Here is a 13,004-nt window from a genome sequence, read left to right as displayed (position 1 = left end):
AAAATACTGCGGAAAGGTGCTCCGTTAATACAAAGCCTCCCAACAAATATAGAACAATCAGTATGGTTTTATATAAAGTATACTCCTATTTTCAGAAAGAGCATAGACCGTGACGTTGGGCCAGACATTTGAATCTGGTCCACAAGAATTTATCGGAATTGTAAATTGCGACTGCGAATTCAAAACAATCTTCAACCAAAAATCGGCGGAAAGATTGAGAAAAACGAATTTTTGCATAGTTTTGTTTTGCGTAGAGTTGCCTACAAATTTTTACTCAGTCATATAAAGAAGTCTTAAATCGCTTTGAAATTCATTTCTTTGTTTATTAAATAGATTGAGAACCATTTCAGTACCATAATAATTCGAAAGAACATATATTTTTACTGCATTAGAGACCAATAATTGCCTATTTGCCCTTCTTAGAACTCTAAATGAACAATCAACTTAAAAATTGATCTGTTTTTCAGGGACTAACCAAACTTAATTAGATTTTGAAGAAAAATAATACCTCCAACAACATTTGGACCGAAAAGGAACTCTTCAGGAGAGGCCAGCATTAGGTAAATTTTATTTCTTGTTTGGACCAAAAATGCGAAATTAAAACACAGCCTAATAGCATAACCGGAATTGAAGTAAAAGTGAAGAAGTCGAACAAGAATCTTCAAAATGCATTTGAATGGGAATTCTCTAGGCCTATTCTTTATTTTGTCTTTTTGTTATGTAAAAGGAGTTGATAAAGGCAATTTTAAATCTTGTGAACAAAGCAGTTTTTGCAAGTAATTGATTGTTTCTTTTTTGAATCTTCTTGAATTTCATCTGTTTTGTTTTAGTGTAAAAGATGGTAAAATTCTACTTTTGGCCATCTTGGAAAGGGGTTAGGTTAGGAAAATGAAAAGGCCCGTTTTTTAGCACTAAGATCTTACATCTTTCTTCAAAGATTATCGTTTTTTAACTCATCTTTGTTCTAATATCTTACAGCTCACTGATGTTACCAAAAAGTGTGAAGACTGGGACTGTTCTGCCATATAGAACAATGATGAGAGAACTTTGATGATCTATTCATCATTGTTCTCATACTTCTGATCAGAGAAGAGTGATGAAAGACATTTGCACAAAAATATAAGATCTTTATTCAAAGATTTCACTTTTAAGCATTTTCTGAATAAAGATATAAGATCTTAGCACATTGATGAGGGAGAAAACAGGCCTAAACTTTTAGGGATAGTTCTGCAGGCTAAAGTATTGGTAAATTTTTTGCAGTTCATATTATTGGATATCCACTCTTTGACTAGGGTAAAAAACCAGTATCCAATTGAGCAAAATTATGCAAAACTAAAACCCTCACAGCTTGTTACAAAAGATGAATTGAGAAGGATTGTGCATATTAATGAATAGCTAAATATCTAAGCTATGTATCAGTATGGTTCTTACTCATATTATTTAAGATCATAGACTTAGAAATTTTTAGTTTATTGACTTAACTGCAGGAACATCTTTATGGAAATACCAATTACCCTATTTTGATGTATGCTATATATCCTTTTAGTGTTTCAGTTTTATTCACATAGCCTATTAACAGAAAGCTGATTTTCTTCTGATTCTAGAAATTTAACTTTTATTGCTTGATAGGCTATTTATTCTATAATTCATAAATATTAAATATAATTTTTCTTTTCAATTGCTTTTCAAAACAGATACAACATTTTTAATTTATGCTGACAAATCATTGGTGAAAATTTGACCAAGAAGGCGGGGTTCTTGTTACTGCCCTCACATTGCTTCATGTTGTAGTAAAAAGGGGTGGTCCAAAAACCCATTGCTATTTTTCCAAAATGCCAAAGAAAAGTGGTCTTTCCCAAAAAGAGGTCTTTTACCCTATTATAGAAATTAGTTAATGCCTAAGCTTCTATGAAATGGTACTATCCAATCTCCTTATAATTAAAATATTATTACCATCTAGTCGGAAACTTTTGCCCATCCCTATAGCCTAGGAGAAATCTATATTTGCCAACTAGTTGACAAGAAGCATTTCCCCAGCAAAACTTTTATTTTCCAACCAGTTGACTAACAACTTCTCCCCAGCAACACTTAATTTTGCCAACTAGCTGGAAAGAAACATTGCCCAAGAAAACAATTCATTTTCCAACTTTTTGACTAATAATTTATCCCCAGCAATACTTAATTTTGCCAACTTGCTGGAAACAAACATTGCCCCAGAAAACAATTTATTTTGCCACTAGTTGACTAATAACTTCTCCCCAGTAACACTTAAATTTGCCAACCAGCTGGAAACAAACATTGCCCCAGAAAAGCGGTAAATATTTACCAAATGATATTATTGACTTACTAATAAAGTGAATATACCACTCAATGTCTTTTTTATGCTCTTTTCAAATATAATACTCATTTTTGTCAGAAATGAATTTTACCCCCACCCCTATATATACCAATTCAGGGTATATATTTACACATTAGGGGGGGGGGGTAAATTTTATTTCTGATGTAAATAGGAGGTAAGTTTAAACTTTACCCCACCCCCCTAATCTGCAAATATATACCCTGAATTGGTATATAGGGGTGGGGGTAAAATTTATTTCCAACAAAAATGAGTATTATATTTGGAAAGAGCATAAAAAAAGCATCAAGTGGTATATTCACTTTATTCATAAGTCAATAATATGATTTGGTAAATATTTACCAACAATTCATTTTCCAACTAGTTGACTAGTAACTTCTCCCCAACAAAACTTCATTTTTTTTAATAGGCTTCCACCCTGGCCTATTTATTATAGGCTGGGCTACTTGAAACTGTGAGTGCACACATCTCTAAGAACAGATGGGTAAATTAGTCAAATTTCCAGATATGGTAAAATTTCAGTATAGCAGCACTTCTCAAAAAACATGGTAGGTTAATAAAATAAAAATAACAATTTTCTTATTTCATGCTCTTTCAATATATTAGTTGTTATCATGGCAACAAAGCAACCCTCCCTCCCTGAAGATCCCATCAATATATAAAATTGAGAACGTTCCATTGAGAACAAGTAATTCATACCTGATCTGGTGATATGCAGTAACTGATCCATTTTCTGCAGCTAATCAGTTGCTTGATAAGTATTGTGCTAAGTTGGAGGGTAGCAGCCATCCTTGGCTACCTCTACTCTCATCACTTTGATTGATGTGTATGTGTCTTTGCTTTGTCTGTACCATTAAGTGTATGTTTTTTTTTCTCTCTATCTCTCTTTTCTTTTGTTTTTTTTTTCCATCAATTTCTGTATTTATGATGGGTTTAAAAAATAAATTCAAATATAAACTAGAAGAAAATTTCAAAAAGTGGATGACAATTTGCTATATGTTTTCTATAGAAATTGCCTACTTGATTGTTCTGGGTACCTGGATGACTGACCCTATTTCAAACAGTAGGTTGTACAAAAATGTGGTTCAATCCTGCTTTCTAGTGCTATAATGGAAGAAAGGTTGAGATGGCTAGGGCACATTCTGCAGATGAAGGATGACAAATTGCCAAAGGTTTTCTTTTTTTGCCAACTGGCTTGGGCTAAAAGGGAAGCAAGTTGTCCTTGCCTGGAGTGAGAGGATGTCATAAAGAACAATTTAAAGGAAATGGCAACTTCCTGGGAGGGGAGAAGTTACTAGTTTGAAAATGAATTGTTTTCTGGGTTAATGTTTATTTCCAGGTAGTTGGCAAAATTAAGTTTTGCTGGGGAGAAGTTATTAGCCAACTAGTTTGAAAAATTAAGTTTTTCTGGGGAAAAGTTATTAGTTAACTAGTTGCAAAATGAAAGTTTTGCTGGGGCAACATTTATTGTCAACTAGTTGGCAAATTTAAGTGTTGCTGGGGAGAAGTTATTAGTCAACTAGTTGGAAAAATTAAGTTTTGCTGGAGAGAAGTTATTAGTCAACTAGTTGGAAAATGAATTATTTTCTGGGGCAATGTTTGTTTTCAGCTAGTTGGTAAAATCAAGTGTTGCTGGGGAGAAGTTATTAGTCAACTAGTTGGAAAAATAAAGTTTTGATGGGGAGAAGTTACTAGTCAACTAGTTAGAAAATGAATTATTTTCTGGGGTAATGTTTGTTTCCAGCAAAACATGAATTGAAAATCAAGTATTTTGAAGTAGGCATCAAGACATGGCTAATTGTAGAAAAAGCCAAGACAGATAGTCTGAGTGATTGAGAGAGAAATCTGGGATAAGCCCTATTTAGGATTGTATAAAAAGGATGTTAGAAGGAGATTGGATAGTAACATTCTGTATAAGCTTATATAAGTAATCTTTTTCAATAGTCAAAGGGTAGAATCCCCTTTTTCAATAGGCTTTCACCCTGGCCTATTTATTATAGGCTGGGCTACTTGAAACTGTGAGTGCACACATCTCTAAAAATAGAAGAGTAAATTGGTCAAATTTCCAAATATGGTAAAATTTCAGTTTAGCAGCACTTCTCAAAAAACATGGTAGGCTAATAAAATAAAACTAAAAATTTTCTTATTCCATGCTCTTTTTCAATATATTAGTTGTTATCCTGACAACAAAGCAACCCTCCATCCCTGATGATCCCATCAATATATACAAATTTAAAAGAAAATTCCAAAAAGTGGATGACAATTTGCTAGATGTTTGCAATAGAAATTGCCTACAGATTGTTCTGGGTATCCAGCTGAGTGATCATATTTCAAACAGTAGGCTGTACAAAAAATGTGGTTCCATCCTGATTTTTAGGGCTATAATGAAAGAAAGGTTGAAATGGCTAGGGCACATTCTGCAGATGAAGGATGACAAATTGCCAAGGATTTGCCTTTTTGGCCAACTGTCTACAGCTAAAAGGAAAGCAGTTTGGTTCTTGTCTGGGGTGAGAGGATGTCATAAAGAAATATTTAAAGGAAATGGGAACTTCCTGCAAGGGGAGAAGTTACTAGTTGGAAAATGAATTCTTTTCTGAGGCAATGTTTGTTTCCAGCTACTTGGCAAAATTAAGTTTTGCAGGGGAGAAGTTACTAGTCAACTAGTTGGAAAATGAATTGTTTTCTGGGGCAATGTTTGTTTTCAGCTAGTTGGCAAAATTAAATTTTGCTGGGGAGAAGTTATTAGTCAACTAGCTGGAAATGAAAGTTTTGCTGGGGCAACATTTATTGTCAACAAGTTTAAACTTTACCCCCACCCCCCCTAATGTGCAAATATATACCCTGAATTGGCATATATAGGCATGGAGTAAAATTCATTTCTGACAAAAATGATTATTATATTTGGAAAGAGCATAAAAAAGGCATCAAGTGTTATGTTTACTTTATTTGTAAGTCAATAATATCAACTGCAAAAAAATTTACCAAAGTATGTCCCAGGAAGGTATTTTGAAGTACCTACCTCCACTCCTTCTCCCTCTAGAAGGCCCTGACTTATAAAAACCTGTGTGTTTTAAAAGTGAAACCTTGCAAAATAGATCTTCTGCTTAAATAAAGTACAACAAAAAATTTTTCAGCTTCACAACTTTGCTCAATCCCAATTTATAAGGTTCCCAATTTATAAAGATATGCAAATACATTTCCTAAATTATGGAAAAAATTGATATGACTTAAAATTCTACTCAAATAGCAGGAATTGCATTTTCAGGACTAAAGCCAGAGAAAAGAAACCAATAAATGAAAATTAAGGTAAAGTGTTGTTTTGTCAAAATTTCAATAGGTAATAGACATATTGTTTACCTATTTTTAATTTTTAAATAGGTCTATAATAATAGACCTATTGTAACCTTTTTTTTCTTTTACCAGTTTTATACTCATTGCTAGTGATGGTCAGTTTTTTTGTGGTGGCGAAAATAACTTATCCTCTGGACAAGGGCGCTGGCAGAAAATTTCCCCGGGGGGGGGGCAGAAGCCAAAATAGCAGTGGTGGTTGGGTGACAGTTTAGGTGGTTTAGGGCACCAAACTACAACTTTACTCTGAAGAGGACAAATTTACAATCAATTAAAATCCTGAGAAGCTAATTGATTTAAAAGTATCATTAACTATATTTTAGGCTTCCCAGTTGCAAAAAGAGTAGATAAGATAAGATAGATAAGATATTTATTTCAAAAAGATCACTATCACTTGCCCACAACAGTGGCACAGTAGTGCCACACAGTGGCAGTACTGGATTCAACCTAATTGATTTGCTTTATTTGTGATGAAATTAGGCTATGTTTGGTGATCTGTAATTGTGTATCAGTTATAAGGAGGGGGTTGAGTCATTGTTTAGGTGGGGGTAGGGTAGATTCCTACAAAAATACATTTTAATAGACAAACTGCTTACTCTTCATGAGGCTTCAGATAAATGTTGAAAGAAAGAGGTAGGGGGAGTAGGAATTAACTAAAATGTTTCTCAGTACAGCTAATATGTTACATTCCCATATCTACCAGTACAGAGGTGGAAAAGCCAAGGCAGGTCGTCATCAGCCCCAACATGAAATTTCTTTGTGGTGACAAATACTTCTAGGAAGTTAGTTTTCAGCAATTTTAAATGGGAATATTTTTCTAAATGGAAATATTAATTATATGAAGTACTTCAATGTATTTTAAAAAATGTATGTAATGTATTTATTGATAAGAAAATCCTATTGTAGACATTGTGATGGCTTCAGTTATGTAGAAGATCAAAAGTCTGTCCATAAAAACAATAATACTCCTTTTCATCCAACCAAAATTCTTTTTTAGTAATATTAACAAGGACTTTTTATCAAAATTACTATTCATCACCAATTTTTAAGCATATTCAAATTTTATCTAAAATCAAAATTGCAAATTTAACCATAGGATGGTACAAATCAACATACAATTATTTACTTACACATTTTAAAAGCAGTTAACTAAGGATTGGAAAAAACTAATTTTCAAAGCACTAATAAACTTTTGTTTAATGAACAAGGTGTTGGGAAGGAGGCAGTCCCCTTTATATACAGATTAAGTTTTAAACTTGCTCCTTACTTTTGTTCAAAAACCTTTTCTATTTGCTTAACTACATTTCATGAAACTGTAAAGTTTTATGAATACAATACTTTTGGTAACGCAGAAAAAACGATCAATATTTCAATGACCTCTGTTTTGGTTTTGATGGGTAATAAAACAGTTCGTGCTAACGAACTGTAAGTATGAAGTGACCCTGCTCAACAGTAACCGAAGCTCTAAAAAACGCAATTTTGATACCAATAGATATATCAAAAGAATCAGCTTATTATGCTGATTCCAAATATTTAGTCTTACCTATTAAAAGCTACAAGCCTGAGAAAATTTTCGAAAAAAGTGGAAAAACCCCTTTGAAGTCATAGAATTTTAATGAAAATCACACCATCAGATTCAGCATATCAAACAACCCTACTATAGAGGTTTCAAGCTCATCTGCAAAAATGTGGAATTTTGTAATTTTTGCCAGAAGAAAAATCATAGATGGGTGTTTTTTTTTCAGGGGTGATGTTCTCAACCAAGTGGGCCTAGAACGTCGGGAGAGCACTCATTCTGACGGAAATGAAAAGTTCTAGTGCCCTTGTTAAGTGACCGAAAAAATTGGAGGGCAACTGGGCCCCCTCCCATGCCACTTTTTCCCAAAATCGTCCAATTGAAATTTTGCCAAAATTCAAATGGGGGCCAGTTCCCCCTGCCTCCTCCCCCCTGCCAGTACCCATGCCTCTGGAAGTGATTATTATATATGAAAGAGCAGTAAAAAAAGGACATCCAATATTGGATGCCCTTTTTTATGCTCTTTACATACATAATAATCACTTCCAATTTACAATCCCTTCACTAAAAAAAGGAAGCATCCAGGGAAAAGAGAAGAAGAAAAGTACACTGAAGTAATCATTGACAACAAGCTGAAGTTCCACTGCCTTGTTCAGAATGTAGTTTTCTATGCTAGTTCCAGCCTTTTTCGTTGCAAGCTGTTGTCAATGATAACTTTAATGTCCGTTTCTTTGTCTCTTTTCACCACATGCTCCCTTTTTTTAGTGATGTGATTGTAGATTGGGTAGATAGCTGTTTGATTATTTTATTTGTCACCTATTTCATGTTTTCTTGCCCTGGGAGGTGAGTTTCTGAAACCCTAAATACATTTATTTCGTTGTATCTGAATTTGTCTGTCAAAATATTAATGTGATAGTTGTCTTTAAATGTGGTAATGTTCCCTATCACAGTTTTCATATTATTGAAATGATGAAATTATAATAACCTTGAGAAAAGGTTTGGGTTCTTCAAGACCTAGAGTCAAAGATAAGTAGACTCCAATAAACTTAGGGATTTCGTTTTTTTTTTAAGGTAAACCCAGATAGGACCAATCTTCTGTGCAATTTTACAAGCCTTAGGAATATAGAATGTGTAGAGATGGGAGTTTGAAATTTTTATTCACCTATTTGTACTGGTTTTCACAACAGAAAAAAAAATCATTGAGAGTTATATTCAACTGAACTATCAGAAATTGTGGGTTAAAAAACAGATCTTTTAACATTTAATCAAACTTGTGGAGTTAGACAGAGAAAAGGAATAAGAAACAATATGGTTAATATTATGCTAAACATTCTGTTTTTCCAATCATTACACATTAAACTAAAAGGAAAAAATATATACCTATATTTTCCTGTAGAGCAGATTAGTATTTGAAGGTGCTACGTATTTGAAAGTGTCACTGGTCTAAATTTTACATGAGAATATTTCCATGAGAATTTTTTCTCATGAATATTTTCTCATGAAATTTTCTCATGAAATTCCATGAATATTTACATGAGAATATTTCCTTTAAATAATACACAAATGTCCACTCTACAGAATGTAAATAATAAGGTAAAGTACCTGTTACTGGCATGCATACTTTTCACTGGCACTATTATTGGCATTGATGCTACTTTTCATCAGATACAAAGTTTTTTATTCAACATTTGTTAGCAAGATCCTAAAGTGCTTGTGGTTGTTGACTGTCATGATAGAGGGTTCACTGGTTATGGTTGTGTCTTTTGGGATAATTAAGAATTAAATGGATAATATTTTGGTATGAGGTTGTATACTTTTCAAATTTTCAATAGGTCTATCCACACTTTACAATGACATATACCTTGTGATTTTTTTTAGATTGTAAGTCAAAATATATTTGTTTAAATACAAAACCTTGCATTACTAGCTGGTATATTACTTTTCCAACTACACTTCAAAGTACCAAAATCATCAAAATACAGTATTTTTTGTTCATGGATCCGTCTTAAGTCTAAGAATACCTAAAAACCGAAATTTTCTATAAATTTGCTTTTGATCACTCTAAAATTATAAAGTTTGTAGGGTAATGGCCTGTTTTTGTCAGTGTTGCTGCATTGAGCTGTTAATATAAATAAGCCAAACTTATTGGTTAATCCTGACATGGATTTTTGTCCATGGATTAAAAACCTGAGTATTAAGAATGTACTGATTCCCTAAGAAAACTAGCCTACATCTTCAGATGACAGCCAGATCTTCTATGCTTTTTAATTCATATATTTTTTCTTTGTTTTTTGCTGATATTTACCTGTTATTTCTTTTTTTCTTTCAATTTGATGCTCACTGCTACTAAAAACTGCCTAACGGCATATAGAGGTCTTTTTTTTTATTAAAATTAAATGATTTTTCTTGATATTGTAAGACATATATGATTGTGGAAGTTTTTACTGAACCAATTAAAACAATCAGATCTCATTTTCACTGTCCTTTGTACTTAAAATCCTCCTACTAATTTCCAATTAAAAAGCAATTCTAAGGGAAAGAAAAATTAGCAGTTTAGGTAATCAGTTGAACCTAAAAAAAAAACAATTTATCTTGATTGCCAGATACAGGGGATTCCCCCCCCCCATGGACAATACCCCCTTCGGAATTCACCCCCCCTCCACTCAGATAATTCTCCCTCCTTCTGACAGCCACCCACACAAAGATATGGTCTGAAACTAAGAAGTACATGCAATCACTTCCTGTTGTTCAACATGTACAGTACATGATACACATTTACCCCTTGCAACCAATAACACATTCACTAGGCATACACCAGGAAATATCCCCATGTGAAGTACCTTTAAGCTGATTTTTCTATTATTTAATTTTGATATTATAGAGTCAAACTCCGAGTTAGAACCAAGGAAATTTAAAATGGACATAATTTTTTTTTTTTTTACATAAGCTATTATAAATCAATTCCCAGCCTCCCAAAAACACAAGAATAAAAGAAATAATATAACAATAAATTATATACAATACTCTACACCATATATTCTACCCCTCCCTATATGTATATTTATATGAGTCATAACATGTCAAAAGATTAAAACAACTAAAACTAGTTAAAATATACATATAAATAAAATTAAAACTAAAAGTATAAGTAAAAGTATTATAAAAGGAAAACGAGTGAACGTTGCCTATAGTAAAGGCCATACGGCTCCAATGTTTTATTGTTTATTTACTATTTTTTCCCAGAGGCACTTCATATGGAAGGGGTCGTCGTATAAACTTCAAAGGAGGCTCATTCGATTGGAAATCGAGAGTTCGAGTGCCCTTTTTCAGGGTCAAAAGTGATTGGAAGGCAACTAACACCGCTTCCATGCCCACCATTTCCCCAAACACATCCAATCAAAATTTTGAGATAGCCCTTTTGTTCTACATAGTTGATTTCCAAATAGAAATTATGTTTTTGAGGAGAACCCTCCCCCCAAAGCCCTCAGGGCAAGGGTTGTAAGTTATAACCTCGGGACATATAAGGTTTTTACAGAAAGCTTTGTCGTAGAAACTTCAAAAAGGACTCATTCGATTAGAAATTCAAAGGGCTAGTGCCCTTTTTAATAGTCGAAAGTGATTGGAGGGCAACTAACCCCCCTGTCACACCCACCTTTTCCCCAAACACATCCAATCAAAATTTTGAGATAGCCATTTTGTTCAAGATAGTTGAAAATTCTGGAAATTAGGTCTTGAGGATGACACCCCCCCCAGCCCTCAGGGCAAGGGTCGTAAGTTAGGCACTTGGGTCATATAAGGTTTTGATAGAAAGAGTTGTTGTAGAAACTTCAAAAAGGGCTCATTCGATTGGAAATTTAAATGACTAGTGCCCTTTTTAATGATAAAAAGTAACTGAAGGATAACTAACACCCCTTTCGCTCACACCTTTTCGCCAAACATATGCCCTCATATATTTGAGTTAGCCATTTTCTTCAACACTGTTAAATGTTCTGGAAATTATGTCTTACCGTAGGGCACTCCCCCACAGTCTCCAGGGCAAGGGTTATAAGTTATGCCCTGGGGGCATATATGGCTCTTATGAAAGGAATGCTTGTATAAACTTCAGAGAGGGCTTATTTGAATGGAAATTGACACTTCTAGTTCACTTTTTAAGCGTCAAAAGATATCGGAGGGTAACCAGCCCCCCCCCCCCGCACGCCCTTTTTTCTCAAATACATCTAATAGAAATTTTGAGGTAACTATTTTGTTAAAAATAGTTCTAAGATCACAGAACAAAAACTCTGGTGTCAACACAATCCCCCAGGGCCCGGGGGCAGGCATTGTAAGTTATGCCCTGGGGGCATATTTGGTTCTTATGGAAGGAATGCTTGTATAAACTTCAAAAAGGGCTCATTTGATTGGAAACTGAAAGTTCTAGTTCACTTTTTAAAAGTCAAAAGAGATCGGAAGGCAACTAGCCCCCCCCCTCCACGCACTTTTTTCATCAAACCCATCCGGTAAGAACTTTGAGATAGCCATTTTTTTTTTTAAATATTTTAAAACCATATAACGAATACTCCGAGGTCGACACAGTCCCCAGGGCCCGAGGGCAGGTGCTGTAAGTTATGCCCTGGGGGGATATATGGTTCTTTTGAAAGGGATGCTCGTATAAACTTCAGAGAGGGCTCATTTGATTGGAAATTGATAGTTCGAACTCACTTTTTAATAGTCAAAAGAGGGGGGCAACTAGCCCCCCCCACACCTTCTTTTTGCAAACCCATCTGATGAAAATTTGATATTTACATTTTGTTAAAATAGTTCAAAGGTCGGATAAGAAAACTCTGGTATCAATACGACCCCCCTTGAACGGGGGAAGGCGTTCTAAGTTATGCCCTTAAGGCACGTATGGTTCTTCTGAAAGGGATGCTTGTATAAACCTCATAGAGGGCTAATTTGATTGGAAATTGAAAGTTCTAGTTCACTTTTTAAGTGTCAAAAGATTTAAGGGCAACTAGCCCCCCCCCCACGCCCTTTTTCCCTAAACTCGTCCGCTACGTATTTTTAGATAGTCAGTTTTTTGAAAATTGTTAAAAATATTAGATAACAAAACTCCAGTGTCAACACAACTCCCCAGGGCCCGGGGGGGTAGGCGTTGTAAGTGTTGTCTTGGGGGCGTATATGGTCCTTATGAAAGGGATGCATGTATAATCTTCAGAGAGGGCTGATTTGATTGGAAATTGAAAGTTCTAGTTGACTTTTTAATAGTCAAAAGATATCCGAGGGCAACTCGCCCCCCCCCCCCAAACACCCTTTTCCTCCAAGCTTGTCCGATACATTTTTAAAATAGCCATTTCATTGAAAATAGTTCAAAGGTCAGATAAGAAAAACTCCTGTATCGACGCTACCCCCCATGCCCCGGAGGCAGGCGTTGTAAGTAATGCTCTGGGGACATATATAGTTCTTATGGAAGGGATGCTCGTATAAACTTCGGAGAGGGCTCATTTGATTGGAAATTGAAAGTTCTTGTTCACTTTTTAAGATTTGATTGGCAACTAGCCCCCCCCCCCCACGCCCTTAATGCATCAGATAAAAATTTTGAGATAGACATTTCGTTAAAAGTAGTTCAAACTTCAGATAACAAAAACTCCGGTGTCGACACATCCCCCCAGGGCCCGGGGGCAGCCGTTGTAAGTTATACCTTGGGGGCATATATGGTTGTTATGGAAGGGATGCTTGTATTAACTTCATAGAGGGATAATTTGATTGGAAATTGAAAGTGGTAATTCACTTTTCAATAGTCAAAAG

At 34.7% G+C, this 13,004-nt stretch overlaps 1 protein-coding gene across 1 annotated transcript in view; it reads left to right on the top strand.

The window, feature by feature from the left end:
* The window catches only part of GCS2alpha (glucosidase 2 subunit alpha), a 131,676-nt gene that overhangs the window by 42,496 nt on the left and 76,176 nt on the right, over positions 1–13,004 (top strand). Inside the window, exon 2 of the mRNA XM_089092575.1 lies at positions 681–776. Coding sequence (XP_088948701.1) covers positions 681–776 — 96 coding nt within the window. The remainder of the gene's footprint in view (positions 1–680; positions 777–13,004) is intronic.

This window comes from Artemia sp. Qi Xiang Cuo, chromosome 7, assembly GCF_049724085.1.
Source record: "Artemia sp. Qi Xiang Cuo chromosome 7, ASM4972408v1, whole genome shotgun sequence".
Taxonomy (NCBI): domain Eukaryota; kingdom Metazoa; phylum Arthropoda; class Branchiopoda; order Anostraca; family Artemiidae; genus Artemia; species Artemia sp. Qi Xiang Cuo.
The sequence above is the reverse complement of the archived record's forward strand: the minus strand, read 5'-3'. Positions and strand labels throughout refer to the sequence as shown.